Source organism: Narcine bancroftii, chromosome 4 (genome assembly GCF_036971445.1).
Source record: "Narcine bancroftii isolate sNarBan1 chromosome 4, sNarBan1.hap1, whole genome shotgun sequence".
Taxonomy (NCBI): Eukaryota; Metazoa; Chordata; class Chondrichthyes; order Torpediniformes; family Narcinidae; genus Narcine; species Narcine bancroftii.
In genome coordinates, this window is record NC_091472.1 from 225035903 (window position 1) to 225058179 (window position 22277).

The window sequence follows — 22277 nt, forward strand, 5'->3', positions numbered from 1 at the left end:
GCATCTGATGAAATGGTGCCGCCGAGATAGGTAAACTGGTTGACCGTTTTGAGTTTTGTGTGCCCGATGGAGATGTGGGGGGGCTGGTAGTCATGGTGGGGAGCTGGCTGATTGAGGACCTCAGTTTTCTTCAGGCTGACTTCCAGGCCAAACATTTTGGCAGTTTCCGCAAAGCAGGACGTCAAGCGCTGAAGAGCTGGCTCTGAATGGGCAACTAAAGCGGCATCGTCTGCAAAGAGTAGTTCACGGACAAGTTTCTCTTGTGTCTTGGTGTGAGCTTGCAGGCGCCTCAGATTGAAGAGACTGCCATCCGTGCGGTACCGGATGTAAACAGCGTCTTCATTGTTGGGGTCTTTCATGGCTTGGTTCAGTATCATGCTGAAGAAGATTGAAAAGAGGGTTGGTGCGAGAACACAGCCTTGCTTCATGCCATTGTTAATGGAGAAGGGTTCAGAGAGCTCATTGCTGTATCTGACCAGACCTTGTTGGTTTTCGTGCAGTTGGATAATCATGTTGAGGGCATGGTCTTTGCCCTCAGACAGCTCCAAGAAAAGTGCAGAGAACTAAACAAAGGACTCTACATCACCTTTGTTGACCTCACCAAAGCCTTCGACACCGTGAGCAGGAAAGGGCTTTGGCAAATACTAGAGCGCATCGGATGTCCCCCAAAGTTCCTCAACATGATTATCCATCTGATTGTACAACCTGATGAAACAGTATTCTCTGGTCCTTGGTGCAAAACACGCAGACACACAAACAGACATAACTCACATAGAGACAATATATATGCAGGACAAGTATTTATCTATACCAGTGGTTTTCAAATTGCCCCCCCTAAACTCACATACCACTTTTAGTATTCCCTATGCCATAGGTCTTTTGTGATTAAAGACTGTACAACAGGCTTTAATCCACAAAGACTTCCACAGAGCCAGGCTGGCTGTGGCTGCAGCAACTCTGAGTGAGGCCTCGGGAGGCAGGCGCAGGTTTATATCCCAGAGGGTGATTGACACCTGACTGGGTGGGGCTTGATCCATTCAGGCCGACTGATTGACAGCCGGCCAGGTGTTGTCCTGTCTCCTTACACTCCTGCAGGTACAGAGATTGCCCCCTGCAGTAGGCCGGTAGTGTACCATACCACCTTAAGCAATCCCTTTCTAATCACAGAGCACCGATGGCATAGAGATTACTTAAAGTGGTATGTGAGCTTAGGAGGTCAGTTTGAAAGCCACTGATCTATACAAATGATTAAATAAATATTGTTTCATGAATATGAGAGTCTTGGATGGTTAGTGTGAGCAGATCTTTTGGTCATTCAGCATTCTCACTGCCTATGGGAAAAAGCTGTTCCTCAGCCTGGTGGGGCAGGCTCTGATGGTCCTGTATGTCTTCCCCAACAGAGCAGCTTAAAGATGCTGCGTGCAGGGTGGAAGGGGTCCTCAAATGATTTTGTGCGCCCTCTTTGGATAACGATCCTGGTAGATCACGGAGATTAGGGTGGGGGGTGGGGAGGCGGGACACTCCATTGTTTCTCTCTGCCACTTTTATTGTCCTGTGGATTGACCTTGATCTATTTCTCTGCAGCAACTGTACCACACAGTGAGCCAGGACGCTCTCAATAGAGCTCCTGTAGAAGGTTGACATAATGGTGGCCAGTAGCCTTGCCTGCTTCAGTCTTCTCAGGAAGTACAGTCACTGCTGCACCTTCTTGACAAGTGGGGAGATGATGAGTGTCCAGGATAGGTCACTTGTGAAGTTGACTCCGAGAAACTTGATGCTCTCCACTCTCTCCTCTATCAGGTGATTAATGTGTAGTGAAGGGTGGTTGTTCCTGGTCCTCCTGAAGCCCTTGATCATCTCCTTCATTTTGTCCATGTTGAGACTCAGGTTGTTACTATTGCACCATTATCATGAGATTTTCCACCTCTTCTCTGTAGTGCCACTTGTTGTTGGGGAGGCCAACACCTGCTGTGTCATCAGAAAACGAGGGTACTGTTGGAGCTGGATCTGGCGACGCAGTCGTGGGTCAGTAGCATGAACAAGAGTGGGCTGAGCACACAGCTCTGAGGTGGGCCAGTGCTCAGCGTGACGGTGCTGGTCAATGTGCTACCAACCCAGACAGACTGTGGTTTTTCCATTAGGTAGTTCAGAATCCAGTAACAGAGAGGGGTATTGAGTCCCAGCGAGGACAGCTTCTCCACCTGCTTCTGAACTGAGCTGAAGTCACCATTAAACAAGGCACAGCAAAGCATTATTCCCTCCAATGATAATAGACAGATAAATAAATATTTATAATTACAGTTAGTGGAAATTAAAATGATATTTCAGTAGTGCAGTCAGACCTTTTAGTAGCCCCAGAACAGTTTATGCTTAAGGTCAGGGTAATGTTGGGAGTTCAAAACCAAAGCAAAACATTAATAATGGTTTGGATTTTAAAAACAAAGTATACATGGAACAGGGTGATAATTTATTGTTAACCATCTTCTGCCTGCAGTTTGATGTGGTTGCAATTGATTTTGCCCCAATGTTTGCCCTGAAAGCAGTTAAAAACAGTCAGTAATCTGCATTGTACGAACAAAAGTTTCTCCCATCTACCAACAGTTGGCGGGTAACGTGATCTGGGTTCCCTCCACCAAGGGAGGGACCTCCTGCGTAAAAGGATTTCTGCTGAAAGGGTGAGAGCTGATGACATCGTCAGCCCGTGACCCAAGAGCATGAATTTTAAAGCACCCATCTATGAAAAAGGAGATTATGATGTGCAGAAGATCTGCTTGGGTTCTAAGACTGCTCGAGCAAATCTCCACTAGCACTCGTACCTACTCCTCTGTCACCATTGTTGTATATGGGGTGCTTTCCCTTGCATGTCACAGTGGAGGGTGGCGCTACTGCTCTACACACCCTGCCTCCTTCACTTTCGGAAGCCGGTTCGGGAACCTCCTCTGCGTAAAGGGATCCACAATCCGCCTTTTCCATCCTCTGCACAAAAGACTTATCCAACCAATCGCCTTTTTTTGGAAACATGAGCAGGGGATAACGCGGCTTTTGTGCATAAAATCCCTGTCTGCTCCAGAGACCTGAATTCATTGATAAATGTCCTCGTGAACAACAAGTTGCACTGAGGCACAGTGATCACCTCATTCTTAGAAAGGTATAAAGGGGCCAGAGAGAGTGGTGATTTGTGGGAATACTTCCAAGAACAAGGAATTTTAGCTGCAAGGTTATACTGGAGAAGTTGAAGTGGTTCCCTTGAAATAAAGCTGGAGGGACTAATAGATCAGGAGGCATCGGTGGAGAGAAATGGACATTCATTCTAGGCTGAGACACTTCTCAAGTCTAAGGTGGGAAGGGGGTGGAGAGTTAGCATAAGCCCCCTGTAGAGCTCGTCGAAAGAACCAAAGACTTATTGATCCAAACCAAGGCTTTTATTAGCAAAAGACAGGAGCTCTTCACAGGTGGCCGACCAGTCCGGAATGATCCGACCTGGCTAGGGACACAACCCTTTAAGGCCTAGACAGTAGGTGTGGCTAAGCTCTCAGCCAATCGCTGTAAGCACAGTCATTACATACTCTAGATACTGTAACTATATACACTGGTGATAGGTCTGTACTATTACACCCCCTGCCCCCTTTTTTCCTAATGTGCCGTCTCGATCGTGTCCCAAAATGTTGACAGACCATTTCTCTCCAACACATGTTGCCTGACCCACTGAGTCCCTCCAGCCTCTTGTTGTTTGCTCAAGATTCCTGCATCTACAATCCTTGCATTTCTCATGATCCCCTAAAATAGAGAGAAAGTTTGGTTTTGGTTGGATAAACAGACAAAAGCTAGTTCCAATTAACAAATGGTTTGAGGAACTGGGGACACAGAATCGAAATGATAAACAGCAGAGATGAGAGGAATGTGAGACAGATGTTCTTGAAGCAGAGTATTTTTTTTACCTGTAGTTCACAAGTTGGAAGGAACCAAGTCAATCAGATAGATACGAGAGAGAGAAAAGATAAGGGTGATGGGATAAAAAAAAATAGCTGCACGGTCTCCTCCAGAGCTGCGAATACTCCAGGATTTCAGGGAAGCTGGGACCTTAGTAACATGCTAAAGTCACAGATGAACTACAGCAGTGCTGAATCATGATATCCAGATGAAACCATGGAGCAAATTGGGGTGGGCGGGGGAGATATTTCAGAACAACCTAGGGAGTAATCCCTCCTTCTTGTGGAAGTCTTGCACCTCTATGTCCAGCCCTTTCTCTTTCATCTCCCTCTCCATCCTGCCTGCTACCAAACGAGCCTAGGATCGTTTCCTGCCATTGGTGCCACCCAAAAGCCCAGGCACCGCTTTGGCTGCGATCCAGGAAAGCACTGCTTCACAGCCTTCCAAGCAGAAGGGCCCCACTCCACTCTCCATGTGTAGTTGACCAAGGCTTGGTGATCTTCATGGGAGTTTGAAACTCCAGCCTCAAGTAGCCCCCTCTCTGCCCCAGGTCTCCAGACTCATGAATGTTCACTGTGGTTCCCATGGTCAATGGAAGTCTGAGCAGACAACAAGCCACTAAACAGTCAACTGCCTCCACTTGATATTTTATGACCAAAAAACTTAATCACCATCTCAATATTGCTTGTAATTTTGTGTTATGACCCATTACATTTCAGATCAGTAATCAACCAGTATTTGATTACATGAGCCACAAAAAAATCATGAATCATGATGTTCATAGAGACAAATGATTGTTTGCCAGCATTTTATTTTCATCATCAAAAAGATGGCTGTGCTAATCTCACCTTAGACTTTCTCCCAGTCCTCAGTATTTTTCTGGGTTTTGATATTTTCCTGAGAATCAGCTGCTCCAAGTAGTCAATGCATTGATCTTGGGCTTTCTTCTCATTGTACTCAGATCTCAGCACCTCCAGCCTGAAATGAAGTCGTCACCTTTATGTATCATTCATACCAGGCTCACGTGATAAAGAAATAGCGTTTCTCCAGGACCATTGAGCATATTTACATGGATATAAGTTGGAATAGAAGTTAAACACATCAAAAGATTTGGACGTTTATAGTAAAAGTCCACGGTGCACTATCCATATATGTTCTGGGAACTCAGGAGCCTGATAGCTTGGGAGAAAAAGCTGTTGCCCAACCTGGATGTAAGGGCCTGAGTGCTACGGTATCTCTGACCAGATGGCAGAAGGGAGAACAGTTTACAAGAGGGGTGTGTGGAGTCCTTCACAATGCCTTTCACCTGCATTGAGTGTTGTAAATGTCCTTAATGGTAGGAAGAGAACCTCCAATTATCTTTTCCATTATCTTCACTAACCTCTGTAGGGTCTTGGGGTCTGAAGAGATACAGTTTCCAAACCAGGCAGTGATGCAGTAGCACAGGATGCTTTCAATACATCCTCTGTAGAATGGAGTGAGGATGGAGAAATGCAAGATTCAACCAGCTCACATCCTGGGATTCACTGAGGAACGGAGGCTCATTTTGATCCTGTTGAGACCCCCATCTTGACAGCACATAAGTGAGAGTGTGCTGCCTAGCTGCATCATTGTGTGGTTTGGTACCGCAAAGCATCGGACCAAAAATCTATACAGCAGATCACTAAGACAGCCGAGAGGATCACTGGGGTCTCCTATTCCACTATAGATGATATTTACTGGAAGCGCTGCCCATATTGGGCTCATGGAAATAGGGAAGACTCTTTCCATCCTGTGTACAATATCTTCAACCCACTACCATCAAGGAGGAGGTACAGGAGTATCAAAATCAGGACTGCTAGGTTGGGAAACAGCTTCTTCCCACAAGCTATGAGATTGATGAACAGTATCCTAAAACGGTGAAAACCATTCCAAATGTTTACATCTCTTTATTTTGCTTATTTATGTGATCTTGGGACTTAAAGATTGTATTGTGTTTATGTGTGTGCACCATGTTTCATTGGGTTGTGCATGTACAACCAGATGAAAAGGTGACAAGGTTGACGTAGCGGTAAGCACAATGTTGTTACAGCACCAGCGATCGGGACCAGGGTTCGAATCCCATGCTGTCTGTAAGGAGTTGGTATGGGTTTTCCCCAGGGCTCCAGTCTCCTCCTAACGTACGTTATTGGGATTGTAGGTTAATTGGGTGTAATTGGGCAGTATGGGCTTAAGGGCTCTATGTCTAAATTTTAAAAATTTAAATTTAAACTTGAACACCTGCAGAAAAGTCACTTTGGACTTTTCAGCACAATGTGAATGTTCAAATTTATTATCATACGACTGTACATGTACACCCAGATGAAAGTTTCTCCGGAACATGGTGCACACACGTACACACAGGTGCTGCCACAGGTGCAAATTAAAGAAAAAAAATCAAGATGCTTTAAAAATCTGTTTGAGAATGTCCTTGCACTTGATAAAGTTCATCAACAGCCCACAATAACTGCAACTGGTAGGACCTTCCAATGATGTATAATTCAAGCTGAGTCTTGAGTCCTGGAATTTTCCCAGGGATTCCATCAATAACATCTGTCCATCTCATTTCTTGCTTCCTTGCTATCCTTCTCACCCACCACATTGCTCACCTGGCCCATTTTATGGAGCAAAGTTCTGTTACAAGCTAATTGTCCTAAAGGTCTAACAAAACTGTGGAAGAAACTCAGCAAGTCACGCAATGCTCTTTATGCAGCAGAAATAAAGATATATTGCCAATGTTTCAGGCCTGAGTTCAAGGTATGTGCAAGAGGCAGGCAGGAGCCGGAGTAAAATGGTAGGGGGTAAGGGGCAGGGGGAGGAGGCAAGAGGTGGATAGGGGTGGGAGGGCACGATAAAAAAACTGGAGGTGAAAGGGGGAGAGGATAGCTCTCTGAATGGGGAGGGATGGGGTTGGAGATCTGGAGGAAAGGAAACAGAGGATGGGGAAGAGATGGAAGCAGTCGAGGAGCCGCATGTAAACCGAAGGTTCATGTTAATGCCATCTGATTGGAGAGTGCCCAGACGGAATATTAGGTGTTGTTCCTCAATTTGTGTCCTCAGTTTGGCAGTGCACGAGGCCAAGGACATTCATGTCAGTGCAGAAAATGAAATGGGTGGTCACTGGGAGATCCCGCCATTGCTGCAGACAGAACGAAGGTGCTCAGCGATGCGATCTCCCAGTCACCGTCCAGTCTCGCCCACAAAGAGGAGGCCTCAACAGGGGAACCAGATGCAGTAGATGACCCCTGCAGATTCACAACTGAAGTGTTGCTTCACTTGGAGGGACTGTTTGGAGTCCCGAATGGTGGAGAAGGAGGTGGTGTGAGTGCAGATGTAGTACCTCCTGTGGTCACAGGGGTAGGAACAAACCCATCCCGTTAGGTTAACTCTGTTTCTCTTTCCACATTTGCTACGTGATCTGCTGAATACTTCCAACACATTTTTACAATCAATATACTGTATTTGCTCCTATTCTTAACCATTTATCTCTATTCCCTTGCTTATGAGACCTTCTCGATTCACTAATTTAAAATCGATTAAATTTTGCGTGAAATTGTATATTTTTCTCTCCCACCTTCTTGTCTTATGTGCCAATTAATTGTAATTTATCCTGTTCCCATTCTTCCTGGTCCAGAGCATTATTCAGAGTGTAACACGAACCTCTGCAGATGCGGTGATTGTTGTAAAAACACACCAAAATTCTGGAGGAACTCAGCCGGCCTTTCAGCGTCCACAGGAGATAAAGATATATATTGCTGACACTTCAGACATGAGGTCATCTTCAAGGAATGAGCAGAGTTCCTTGAAGAAGAGCTCAGGCCTGAAATGCCGTCAATATATATTTTTGTTTCCTTTGGACACTGATAGACCGGCTGAGTTCCTCCAGAGTTTTGGTGTGCTTTTACAGAGAATTATTCATTTTCCTTTCTGTCTGCTTTGCTAGCTCAGTAACTTGGTCTCTGTGAAATAACCACTTGTGCTGCTGCCAGATCTTCGTGAGAAATTCCTTGAAACACCTCAATGCAGCTGAGACAGAGCTCCCTCATGGACATATTATAGGTACTGATGCAGCATTTGGAGTAGTGTTACAACTTGGGGCCATTTGATGTGACTTCTCAAGTTCCATCTAAACCAAGAGGGTGACTTTAAATTCCTGGGCATCACCATCTTGGAAAACCTGTCCTCCAATGGCAGTGCGAGAAAGCACATTAGTGCCTCTACTTCCTTAGGAGTCTGAAGAGGTTTGGTGTGTCATCAGAAACATTTCTACAGATGTGTAGTAGAAAGTCTGCTGACCAACTGTATCACAGCCTGGTATGGGGGAAACCTCCGAATGGAAAGTCTTGCAAAATTTAGTGGACTCAACCCAGTTCATTACAGGCAAATCTCTCCCCACCTTTGAGAATATCTATATGGACAATGTCGTTGGAGAACAGGATCCACACCACCCAGGACATGATTTGTCCTCGCTGCTGCTGTCAGGAAGGAGGTACAGGTGCCACAGGACCCTTGACACCTCTCATCTATCAGACTCTTGAACAATAGACTCATTCAGAGACTCATTTAAGGACTCATTATTTATTACAATATATTTATACATCTGCATTTGCACATTGTTTACAGTTACCAGTATAGAGATTAATAAGCCTAGCCACCGAGAAAAGAATCTCAGGGCTGTACGTACTTGGACAATAAATTTGAACTTGCCTTTTTCTTGTCCTCATGAGCTCCTGTATTCTCTGAGGGACCATTGTGAAATACTCGGATGACTTGACTGCAACGGTTTCCTTGTCCCTCTCCCTCCCAAGGCTTCCGACGGATATTTGGAGCTCCTCAGGCAGGAACGATGGGTACGGCATGGTCTGATAGGTAATCACGTTGCTACAATGAGGGCGAGACAAGACTGGAAGACTCAGCTCAAGGCACACAAACCCAATTTCCAACAGCTGAAGGACAGTCCACCATTTACAACGAGGAGGACAAACAGAGAGAATTTTGTTTTTTTTAGATGAGATGCAGCTGAATAGAGTATGTAATCTTATGAGGGGCTTTAGCTAGGGTGGACAGCCCCAGCACCTTTTCCCCTGGGGTAGCAATAGCACATACCAGAGGGCATCAGTTTCAGGTGAGGGGAAGAAAGTTTAGGGGATATGTCAGAGATAAGTTTTTTTTTACTGAGAGTGGTGGGTACCTGGAATGCATTGCCAGGGGTGGTGGTGGTGGCTGGAACAGTCGGGACATTCAAAACATAGGCATATGGATGCAAGAAAAATGGAGGGTTATGGGTGTGAGATTGTTGTGAAGTAGGTTTACACAGGCCAGCACAACTTCAGGGCTGAAGGGCCTGTACTGTTCTGTAATGTTCTATGTTTTGTTCTGGGACTTCAGTGTCCGTCAACAAGAGTGGCTTGGTAGCACCAACCTGGACTGCGCTGGCCATATCCTGTCATATCTGGTATGTGTCAGGTCATGGGTGAACCATCACGTGGTTAAAGCTTCTTGGTCCAACACAAGCATCTCCCTGACCATCTGGGAAATTGCCCACGCACTTCCTGCTTACATGAAGCAGGACCAGTAGCATTCTGTAAATTACATTCTGGTCTGGAGACTCTCAATGATCATCAAAAGGATGGTAGACAGATTCGACAGTGCTTTCAAGCTGGTCTCATTCACCAAGGGCCTACTTATCAATGTCCAGTTTAAGTTTTGCAAGGCTACTCAACTCCAGCCCATGTCACAACCTCTGTCCAAACCAGAGATCAGCTATAGAGGGATTGACCCTGGCAGCATTTCACCAAATGCAAGAGTCCTTGTAAAAAAATATCCAATGGACAGAATTGTACTTCACGCTGAGGAAAATAGTTGCAAGAGTTCAATCATGCCATCCCCAGGATATCACTGCAGGAGTTGCTCAGTCAGCACCACTTGGACCCAACTGAATCAAACTGCTTCAGCAATGCTCAGCCAAGTATAGGGACGTTCACTGATGACCACAGCCGTCAGATGACAGTTTATTGTCATGTGTCCAAGTATAATGAGCAAAAGCACTGAAATTCTTCTTGCTTGTTGTAGCTACAAATTAAATTAAAATGATCACACGATAGAAAACGTTTATAAATATGGAAGGAGAGAGGTATATATTCATGGTTGCAGTTTGGTTCTGGTGTAGTATTAGGTTAGTACAGGAAGGTTCAAGAACCTGATAACTGTTGGAAAAAGAAATTCATTTTCAAGCCCAGACTTCAGCTCAATTGACGAATCCTCAGCAAGCAAAGCATCCGTTCCCATATGCAGCAATACCCAGGCGATGTTCAGGCTTGGGCTGATGGGCAGCAAGTGGCATTGGCACCACAGCAGTGCCAGTCAGCGGCTATCTCCAACAAGAGGAAGTCTACCTATCTGTCCTAGACGTTAACAAAAGGCATAGGGCATCAGGAGGGCCCAGAAACTCAGCTGGGGCCCCACAAGTGAATCAAAGCAGGATGCACCACCACGAGTAACTCACCTGACATCGGAAATCTTTGCTCTAGATGGCATCGTGGATGCTGGATCATTCTTTTCACAGAATTAAAGCTACTGGAACAGTAGCCAGGAAAAAGCAGCTGGCTTGACTGGCTCCCCACTTACCCATCTCTTCCACCACTGGTGGACTGTGGCCACAGTGCACACCATCTAAAAAATGCATTGCAATACCCTGGCCAGACTGGTTGTACAAACTGGAGATGCCCAGTCCCTTTAGATAGTGAAGGTCATAGCAATTAGAGTTACAAACAAAAAGTAGCAACAGGGTTAAATAGAGGGAGCTTTGTCCAACACATGTAAATATTCCAAGTTTGATGCTAAAAAGTTCAGCTGGACTTTTCCACACTTTGCAAATGGACGGGACCACAGAAAGATCACAACCATTTTGACTTGTACAACACTAATATCTTGTCAAGCCCATCAAAATAAAAGAATCATGCTTACTTTACTTCATCCTTCCTGTTTTCCAATGGGGGGATACGGAGGAAAAGGGAATTGTCATTGATGCTCTGCTTTTCTTTTTCCACTGGCTTCAGCTGGTACAGACACAGGTAACAGCACCACAAAAGATAGGAATGTAAAGTACGTATGGCCAGGCAGGGAAAATAAAACATAGAGAGGTTAAAAAATGTTACCAAGATTACATTTTTCTAATATAAAACCAGAAAATACTGGAAATAGATGCTGGAATCTGGAACAAAAAGACAGAACACTTGAAGAACTCGACGGCACAGGCAGCATCTGAGGGGGAAAAAGATGTGGGTTGATGTTTTAGGTCACTGGCAGAAGGAAATGATGGAACCAGCTGGGGAGTGGATGATTGGGTGGAATGGAACTAGCTGGGGATTGCATGGGATGGAACCAGGTGGAAAACGGATTTTGTTCAGAGGCCCATGGGTGATAGGTAAAGCCAGGTGGCAAGGGAATGATGGGCAAATGGAACTAGGTGATGGGAGAAGATGGAGGAATGAACAAGGAGGAGAAATCAGGCGGGTGTGTGTGTGTGTGTGTGTGTGTGTGTGTGTGTGTGTGTGTGTGTGTGTGTGTGTGTGTGTGTGTGTGTGTGTGTGTGTGTAGAGCAGGTTAGGTGAAAATGGAAAGCTCACCCTTCAACCTATCAGGTTGTGATGTCGCAATGTTTGTCCGAGACCTTTTCCATCAGCAGGGAGAAGTCAAATACAAACTAGAAGGGCAACATCTCATGTGCTATAAGTAGCTCACACCTCAATGATGAAAACACTACACTTTCTGGTTTCAAGTAAGCTGCACCCCTGGTGCTCTAATCTGCCCACCGAGCATTCTTCTCCTCCTGTGCACCTTGACCAACCCCCTTTCCCAATTGGTTGCATTGCTATACATTAGCAATCTTTTCTCTTCCCCCTCAGTCCGTCGCAGGGGCTCCACACGATCCCAAATGCCTGTCTACACCTTTGGCATCCACAGATGCTTCTCGACCTGCTGAGTTCTCCCAGCGTTCTATTCTTTAGCATCTGCCCCTTAATCTCACCGATCCTATCACTGACCAGCTAACTTCGCCTAAATCTTATTCCCAATGGTCACCCCAGTTTTACCCTGTCAGAGACATCCCCCTTATCCACACCCCCCCCCCCCATAGTTTCCCCTTTGCCTGTTCTGATGAAGGCCCTTGAAGCTGAACATTAACCATTTCTCTTCCCACAGATGCAGCCTGACATGCTGAGCATTTCTAGCATTTTTGATTTTTATTTTAGATTTTTAGCATCTGCAATGATTTAATATGATTTTAATTTTTTTTTCTCAGGTTTTCTAATGATTGGGAAGGAGACAGTTTGTCCATCGAGGCAACATCAACTCTCAAGGCTTCCCCATCAGTTCTGTTTTATGCCACTAGAGGACAAACCACAGTAGGAAATGCACGGTAAATGGTAGGGCACTGAGGAGTGCAGTAGAACAGAGGGATTTGGGAACACAGATATAATTCCCTGAAAGAAAGCTTTTGGCACACATAAATCAAGTATTGATTATGGGAGTTGGGATGTTACGGTAAAGTTGTACAAGGCATTGTGGAAGCCAAATTTGGAGTATTGGGTGCAGTTTTGGTCACCTAACTACAGGAAAGATATCAATAAGATTGAAAGAGTGCAGAGAAGATGTTGTAGGACTTGAGGAACAGAGTTACAGGGAAAGGTAAACAGGTTAGGACTTTATTCCATGGAGTGTTGAAAAATGGGAGGAGATTATAAAGGTTAAAACCTTGTGTTTTTGATTCTTAGTTAATTTGGTGTTTGTCTCTTTAAGAAAAAGCATTGTTTGTAATGTTACCTTAGTGATTATGATGTAATATGCCATAATATCCACCCAGACTAAGAGCTTGCATCTCATTCTTCGACGAACTACAAAGGGGATGTGAGATTGAGAGAACTTTCTTTGAATTTGTCTTATTTCTTCTTGTATATCTCTTTGAAGTTGAATATCGTTATATTTTTAGATACAGTATAAACTTTGTTTATTCATTATTATGAAAATCTTAATGTGAAGTTATGCAAAATGTTTATCCATTTTATCAGCGAATTAAAGCTGCATAAAACTGCATCTACAAAGTTTGGTTTATTGGATTAATAGGATGGTAATTCATAACCCACATTTCCTTGAATTTGACGTTATGAAATTAGGATATATTAGAACCTGGAAAGTGTCGTCCATAGAGATTACAGAGTTAATGGTTGATTACTTAAGATTGTGGATGAACAGAGGGACATTGGGGTCCAAATCCATGTGTCCCTCAAGGTCGCCACGCAGGTTGATAGGATAGTTAAGAACGTCTATGGAATGCTGGGTTTCATTAATAGGGGGAGTTGAATTCAACAGAAGAGAGGTCATATTGCAACTCTACAAATCTCTGGTAAGACCACATTTAGAATATTATGTTCAGTTCTGGTCATCGGAAGGATGTGGAAGAAAGTGGAAGGAAGCCATGGAGAGGGTACAGAGGAGATTTACCAGGATGTTGCCTGGATTGGGAAACAAGAGTTATGTGCAAAGCTGGGATTTTTCTCTTGGCAGTGCAGAAAGATGAGAGGACATATGATGGAGTTCTACAAGATTATGAGAGGCAGAGATAGGGAGAATAGCCAGTGCCTGTTTCCCAGGGAAGAATGGAAAACACCAGAGGACATAGGCACAAAGTGAAGGGAGGGAAGTTTAGGGGAGACATCAGGGGTAAGTTTTTAAAAAATAAATGCAGAATTGTGAGGACCAGAACTGCAGGACTCGAAGTGCAATCCATCAGTATTTCATATAACTGTAACATGATGCTTTAACTCTCAATCAATGCCTTGACCTACAAATATCAACTATCATTTCCCCTGTCTGGGTCTCTTTGTACATTAATGCTCTGGAAGTCCCTGCTATTTAAAAGTCATACATTTCTGTGATGGATGTATTTAGTGCAGGCCTACCTGATTGGAATAACCGTATCCAAAGTATCCATAGGAAAAGTCTATCGACATGCTAAGATTGCAGACAGGCTGGAAAATTTAACACACTTGTTCAAGTTAGCTTTCCAAAGAGACACGTTAAAAGAAAACAGGATATTCATTTATATAGCAACATTCACATCATCAGGACTTTAACACCCTGGAACATTGGGAAACAGCTGCCAACCCGTCCTGTGCCCAGAAATGTCTCAAAAATAATGAGGTAAATATGTAAATAATACTTTGGATAAATGTTAATTTGGCATGGTGCCATAGAATCTTCAGCATTGACCTGTTAGAGCAGTAGGGAGGGGAGGGGGAGAGAGGGTAGGAGGGAGAAGGTGAGAGCTAAAGAGGAGGAGGGAGGTATCTGGGTCTAATTAATTCATTTGCAAATTCTAATCAATTTATTTATCATGAGATAATGCTTCAAGCACTGGTTAAATGACTATCGGTTAAAATATAGAGGTTCAAACAATTCTACAATTTCATCCTTTTTATAACATTTTGTTGAACTCAAGTAAACTTCCATTGATCCACAGGTGTTATAGACAAACAGTTGCCATTTATTAATATTCCAAAACATTTTGAATTCCCTTTTAAAAAAGATGCACATTAATATTTCAGTGAACCCAGGAAGTTTCAAGGGAGTGAGGAAAATTCAACCAGGTGTGCTCAAAGGCAGTGAAGGAATTGGGTTCCTGGTTAATATTTGGGGAGCACTTGAACTACAGCAAGAGGATGGAGAGTTCTAGAACCAGGGCCCCAGTGAATGGTTCGGGAGCACTGGAATCATGATCTCAGACAGAGGGAGGAGAGTTCTGGAACTGGAGCCCCAGTTAGTGGTCGGGGAGCATTGGAACCAGAGAGAGGATGGAGAGTTCTGGAACTTGGGCCCTGGTGAGTGGTCAGGGAGTACCTGAACTACAGCGAGAGGATGGAGAGTTCTAGATATTGCTGAGTGTTCAGTGAGCACTGAAACCACAGTCTCAGTGAGTGGATAGAGAGTTCTAGAATCAGAGTTGCAGTCAACTGTGTGGGACCCAGCAGCCCAAGAGAGTTGAAACCCCAACCACCTGATGTTCCAGACGACAGACATCAGATTTGCAAATGATCAAAATTTACTGTGAAGGTACATTTTAACGAGATTCATTCACTGAGCCTTCAATCCAAAGGGGTTTCTAGCCCTAAGTGCGCCTGATGTTGCTGAGTTTGGGAGAGCAATGGAGTGTCCATTGCTGGATACCTCTTTCCTGATCTGGCACAACTCTGTCACCACCCTCCCACCACTCTATACTCCCACAACCACCTTGTCTTTCAACTAGAGTCTAGTTACTAGATGCTTCTCGACTCTCAGCCCACCTTGTCAGAGATTTACACAGCACAAAAACAGGCCCTTTGCACCAGCTCAAACACACCAGTGGTGAGGGCTATCTAGGCTTATCCCATTTGTCTGTGTTTGGCTCACATCCCTCTAAATCCCAGCATCTTGGGTGCCAGCAGTTAATGCAACACTTAGAGCATTCTCGACCCAGCACTGCCTGTAAGGACCTGTACGTTCTCTGTGTCTGTGTGGGCTTCCACTGGGTGCTCCGGCTTCCTCCCACCCATCAAAACATATGGGGGTTGTAGGTTAATTGGGGTATTTGGGCAACATGGGCTCATGGGTTGGAAGGGCTTGTTATCATGCTGTATATGCAAACTAAATTAAATCCGCAGATTTTCTTGTTCAACTCTGGGCACAACACACCAAGTGAAGCCTAACCAATGAAAGGTACAACTGTAACATCCCAATTCCTGTACCAAATGGACAGTTTAATGTGTATATTTATGGAAACAAACTAAAATACAATATTCAAAATATAAAATTGCATGTTGCTTGATTAGCAAACCTACAGCAAGGTTTTGTTTAAACTTAGTTATTTTCCAGAATATTTTGCTGGTTGCTTGAGGCTGCCGGTTTCGTGAATACAGATAGTAGGGGTTTACATCTTTTTACTCCCTAGTAATCTGAAGCACTATGATTAATGGTTCAAGGCACAAAAGTGCGGCAGAAACTCAGCAGCATTCTTTATGTAGAAGAGAGATGTAACCAGCATTTCAGGCTTGAGCCCTTCGTCAAGGTACGAGCAAAAGGCAAGGTAGGTGCCTAAATAAAATAGTGGAGGGTCCTGATTAAAGGTCCCTTTCTGGATACCGCCAGCTGGTTGCACATGCATAATGCTAAGTGGTACTGGTGCATTTGCCCCTTAAAGTTTCTCTCCACTTCATTGGTTCAGCTGAAGAATATTCAATACCAGGATAAAGCAACTCACAAAATGCAGGAGGAACTCAGGGTGTCAGGCAGGCAGCATCTGTGGAAGGCAATAGACAGCTGACCATTCTGCTGGAATATTCTTGGCCTGAAACGATGACTTCCATGGATGCTGCCTGACCCCGCAGGTTCCTTCAGCACTGTGTGTGGCTCCAGTTTTCCAGTATCTGTGGTCTCCATGTATAGCTGCCCTCTTTTATACTTCGCGAACAATAGAAAGGGGAATCTTCAGACTTCCCTTCATCCTTCCTTACCCAGTCATTGCACTCACCAGGTTCTTGATCCCAAGCTCATAGGTTTCTGTCACTGAACCTTTCTGAAAAGTGAATGGACCAGGTGGTTACTATTCTTTCCAGAGGTGGAATGCATTCTAAAGCATTGCACAGGTGCATTTTGATACATAAAGATGGACACATCTTCAGGAGGGAGCTCAAAAAACCCAACAGATTCTAAACAAGGAGAAAGATAGAGATTGAAAGGCAAAGAGCTTCATGGCAGAAAATTTGGTTATGCAAACGGATAAACAGAACAACCATGGTCCTGCCACATAGATGCGGTCTGATGGAATTATCTCCTTTATAATGGCCAGTGAATTGAGAATGAAGGAAGGGGCAGGAAAAGGATAGATATCCCCTTGAATTTTGCCCACCACTCAAATCAATCAGAGCAGATCTGTGAACATTGCCCATCATACTTTTGAAGTAAAAATTACAGCATGAAAATTAACACTACATAACCAGAGCTTGCCGCCAAATTCCCCAAGCACACCACCCTTTGCAAGTATGAGCATTTCCTAACTTCACTTCTGAAAACCAGGTCTGCTGTCTGCAGGCCTTGGGTGGCAAGGAATGGAAATCACTTCCTTTTGCTGACTGCACCAGTTCCTTTGAAACACAGTCAAGATTATCCTTCAACCTTGGTAACTGCAGCAAGTACAGTCCCAGCTTGTGTCATCCGTGTTCATGAAATTGTAAATAGTTGAGTCTTTTTGAAACTGTGGTCCTCTTAGATTTTATTTATATGGATTTGACAAGGTTAAGTTTTTTGATGCTTACATTTTTTTTAATGTGGGTCATTCTGTAACTTTTACCTCAATGATAATCTTGTGTAATTTTGAACATTGTAAACCGACGTCTTAAAAAAATATATAATCTAATCCTCATGGAGTTCTTGTATCACTCTGCGTGAACATCTATTGCACTCCTGCAAAGTTGTGAAGATCATCAGATAGCCCCATCAATGCGGGGCAACGATTGGAGATGAACTGCTCCCTCTCATATATCACAATAGATACTGATGCCGGGAAGTCCGCGTGCAGTTTGTTTATTGATGGTGAGGGGCACTCGATTATTCTTGCACAAATCCTCTCCAGAACAGCTCAATAAAATCAAAGATCAGTTTATTTACTGGTTAGGATAAGTCAAGGGTCTATATTCTCCTTATCAAATTTTATCCATTCCTCCATTGCTTTTATCATCTTCTTCCATCATTTCCCCAATTGGGCAAAATGCCAAGGAATACAATAGATGCTTTGGGGAGCCTATACGAGTGGCCTTTATTGGTGCTTCAAGTTGTGAAGGTGAGTGTTCTGATTGACCGGCCTGAGGTGGTGAATCTGTTGCTGCCACAGATGGCTGTGGAGCTCAAGTCACTAGGTATATTTGATGCGGAGGTTGCTAGGTTCTTTAAGGGTGTCAAACATTGAAAAACTGATGGGCTATGAGGTTGGGAAAGGTTAGATTTGTATTGATCAGGATGACATTGTGGGCCAAAGAGTTCACATTGTGCTGGACTGTTCTGTTATGAGGAGAAGGCAGGAGAATGGGATTGAAAGACAACTACATGTGCCATGTTTTGAATGGGGGAGTAGACTCAATGGGCTGAATGGCCAAATTCTGCTCCTAAATCTTATGGAACCTCTTCACACGTATTTGATGCAAGCAGCCAAGAGGGTAAACTCTAGTCCAGCCATTCTCAATGGGGGCCCGATGCCCCCCCCCTCCCCACCCCCGTGGGGCCCACAGCACATTGAAGTAAAAGTTTTGTTTTCTTTTCACCTCACACAACAAGTATTTTATGTTTTTACGTAGTCGATGGGAGAGAAGGACGGAAGAAGCCGTCTGACTGCTGCACAGGGAAGTAGACCCATAAACTTGAGCAGAGTCTTAGAGTGGCCATTATCGAAAAATCTTGAGAATGGCTGCTCGGGACCACACCTCCTTTATTTCTTTCTTCCCCAATCCAACAAAGACTTGCAGAGTCTCGAGTTCAGATCAACTCATGGATCTTTCATGTATGTGTGACACAGTGGCTCACCAGCACGTCCCTGAAGCATCACAGATCCCAGGAGCATCTACCTTAATTAATAGAAGACTCTCTACATGGGTTTGATCTCAATACAGTACCAAAATGAATATTGTTGACTAAAGCTCGATTAACATCCTTAAAAGAAGGGGGATCTGTGGAGAGAGGGCTGTTGGGAGCCACACAATGACTGCCAATGCAAATCGTAGATAGACAAGATGGCAGCTTGCTTGGCTGGAAGAGCTTCTGAGACAGTGAGGGAAGAGGTAATTTGAACACAAGGTTCAGTTTAAGTGCAGGGCGATGCAGCCAGTGAGAGTTAGAAAACTGGTGAAAGTCCTCAGATCTGAGACTCGACCTTGGTTGCATAGGCCAGTGAAGAGAAGCAGGTACAAATGTTTGGATGGTTCTGAAGAGACCTTTCCAACTTTGATAGGAGACTCATGTAGGATTAATGTAAATGGATTGATGGTGTTAAAACAGCAGGCCCTTCAGCCCAGCTTGTCCATGCCAGCTTACCCGAGTTCGTCCCATTTGCCTGTGCTTGGCATATATCCCTCTCTAAGCTTCCCTGTACACAGACTTGACTGAAATGACAAGCTGACTCTGCATGGGAGGCAATCAGCCCCATTTCCACTGTACCAGAATTCATACACACCATTTAAGCCCCCTTCCTCTGGCAGAAATTCTATAAATCAGTGTAACCTGTTGGGGCCAAAGGCCTATTTAAACATCTCTATGTTAATGGGTTTACCTCAACAATGTCAATAAGATGGAGGCAGGTTTGGCCCAGAAGTCTCTGCCCTTCACTGAATTGATCAATACCCAATAGCTCAACCGTTATCTTGTTTCTCTCGTCACTCTTCCTCTTCGGAATCTGCCAAACATAGAATGTTAGAGCAGGGGGAAAAGCCCCAAAATTTTTTCTGATCTTCCCTCCCTCTACTCTAGTGGTTCTATACTATACCTGGGCAATGAAGTACTTGACCTCCTCAAAGGGTATAAAAATTTTCAACTTCTTCACCTTCTGGAGATGCTTGATGAGGTGAGGCATGGTACACTTCACGGTGCAGCCCACTCTGATCTGGATTATTAGTTGCAATCGTTTCTTCAAAACAACTGGAGATTTAACCTCTTAAAGAAAATTATCCAGTTTCAAAGACTGGCAAAGTGCCAATCATTCCCTTACCAATTCATTCTCCAGTCATTTGCAGTGAAGAGTCAGCCCATATTGTACCCATCTGTAACTGGTTCAACATGACTGATCTCAGCTACAATTGAAGACACGCAGAGATTGCAGAGGCTGGAATTTGACACGGGAAGAAGGAATATAGCCAAAGCATGAGATCGGGGAGGAGGGGGAGACCAGAGCAGGGCAGGGCGGGGGAGGTGGTGGGGGTGGAGGGGGGTAGGAGAGTGGGGTGGAGGGAAACTCGTTCCCCACTCTCAATGTGAAGAAATTTCCCCTGATATTCCCCTAAACCTTTCCCCTTAACCCATGTCCTCTGGTTTGTATTGCACCTACCTTCTGTCTATGCCCCTCATAATTTTAAACATCTCTGTCAAATCTCCCCTCATTCTTCTACATTCCAGGGTTAGGTTAGCCTGCTTAACCTTTCCCTGTAACTCAGTTCCTGAAGTCCAGGTAACATCCAAGTAAATCTCTGCACTCTTTCTATCTTATTGATATCTTTCCTGTAGTTAAGTGACCAAAGCATCAGAATCCTCCAAATTTGGCCTCACCAATGTCTTTTTTTCAAAGGTTTATTTAGAATTTTGCAAAATACAAATTTCTTTGGCTTGGCTTCGCGGACGAAGATTTATGGAGGGGGTAAAAGTCCACGTCAGCTGCAGGCTCGTTTGTGGCTGACAAGTCCGATGCGGGACAGGCAGACACGGTTGCAGCGGCTGCAGGGGAAAATTGGTTGGTTGGGGTTGGGTGTTGGGTTTTTCCTCCTTTGCCTTTTGTCAGTGAGGTGGGCTCTGCGGTCTTCTTCAAAGGAGGTTGCTGCCCGCCAAACTGTGAGGCGCCAAGATGCACGGTTTGAGGCGTTATTAGCCCACTGGCGGTGGTCAATGTGGCAGGCACCAAGAGATTTCTTTAGGCAGTCCTTGTACCTCTTCTTTGATGCACCTCTGTCACGGTGGCCAGTAAAATACAAGAAAACAAAATTAAGCTGCCCCCTATAACCCCCCACCCACCCCCATCCCACCCCTAACTACCCTCCCTGCTTGGAGCTTAAATGCATACAAAAAATATTTATATAAAATACAAAATTATAGTGGGTTGAATTACAATATACCAATTCCCCACACAAAACTAGAATTAAAAAAATTTACTGAACATCTAAATTTATACATTCCAAATACGGAGTCCACATTTTCTCAAAAAAAAGGGTAATTATTTCGTAAATTATATCTGATTTTCTCTAAACGTAAACTTGATTGAATTTCACTATGCCATCTTTGTTTATTTAACTCCACATCATTTTTCCAAGTTACTGCTTACATTTCCTAGCCACTGCCAAACTTAATCGAATAAATGCAATTCGAGATTTATCTAAACGTGCTGTTAATGGATTCATATAACCTAATAAACGCAACCATGGATCCACATACAATTTTATTTGAAATAAATCTTGCAAAAATTTAATTATCTTTTCCCAAAAGAATCCCACACTGAATGAACAAAAGTACCTATCTGATCACCACATCGAAAACACATATCAGAATCACTAAAACCATATCTCTGTGGTGGCACGCCATTAGGCAGGCGAACCGGCCCCACATGTCACGCACGCGGAGGGGCAACTGGCCAAAATGGCGCTGTCGGGGGTTTCTTCCCGACCTCGCACCAGGCTTAGAAGCTCGCACTCTGTGGCCCACGAGACGCCCTGGCGGCATCAGGGCCCATGGCGCGGTTCTCAGCCAGGTCCAGGCTGAGAGCATAAGACCAGCCAGGCAGACCTCAATAAATCAGTTTTGCTCATTGAACTCAACCCGTTTGGTTGTGGAGTTATTCAGTAAGCAGAGTAGCCGTCGCTACATCTCTTTAATTTTGCAGGAGTTAAATATAACTGATGTAAAAAATTATAATTAACTAAACTATAGAGTACATTAACTAATTTTGTAACACTCTCCAAACATAAATCTGATCATTCTTCCTCAGAAATAGGAGTGGATAACTCCTGCTCCCATTTATCTCTTATTCTCAATACACCTGTCTTCTCCATCTTTGCCTGCAACAACAAGTACATTTCCGAAACAAACCCTTTCTTTCCCTTATCCATAGCCAACATCTCAAACTTCATTTGACTTGGCAATACTATTTTTCAGCCATAACACTTCATTAAAAAATCACGCACTTGATAATAAGCAAACAATGTATTCTGTGATATACCAAACTTCCCTCTAAGTCTATCAAACAAAATAAATGAACCTGCTTCAAAACAGTCTTCTACTAATACCAAACCCTAAGAATCCCAATCCTTCAAATAAGGGTTATGCATAGAAAAATAAATTAATTGATTCTGATATAAAGGGGTTTTAATTGGACATACATCTTTCGAACATATAGATTGATTCCACTTACTCCATACTTTCAGCAAATGATTCAATGCAGGTAACTTATATGCTTGTAAAAACAAAGATTTATATATAAAATGATGCATTGATCTTTCCTGTATCTGATCCATTTCCACATAAGCCCACATTGATGGTTGATTAATATCAAA

General features: G+C 43.9%; 1 protein-coding gene across 18 annotated transcripts in view; it reads right to left on the reverse strand.

Moving 5' to 3' along the window:
* The window catches only part of LOC138761643 (cation channel sperm-associated targeting subunit tau-like), a 189483-nt gene that overhangs the window by 157133 nt on the left and 10073 nt on the right, over nt 1-22277 (reverse strand). For all 18 annotated transcript variants that reach the window (XM_069934105.1, XM_069934113.1, XM_069934107.1 and 15 more), the window contains exons 4-10: nt 19511-19662; nt 19298-19420; nt 16511-16555; nt 13908-13976; nt 10915-11006; nt 8656-8829; nt 4779-4908 (exon numbers count right to left, since the gene is read on the reverse strand). In XM_069934105.1, coding sequence (XP_069790206.1) covers nt 4779-4908; nt 8656-8829; nt 10915-11006; nt 13908-13976; nt 16511-16555; nt 19298-19420; nt 19511-19662 — 785 coding nt within the window. The remainder of the gene's footprint in view (nt 1-4778; nt 4909-8655; nt 8830-10914; nt 11007-13907; nt 13977-16510; nt 16556-19297; nt 19421-19510; nt 19663-22277) is intronic.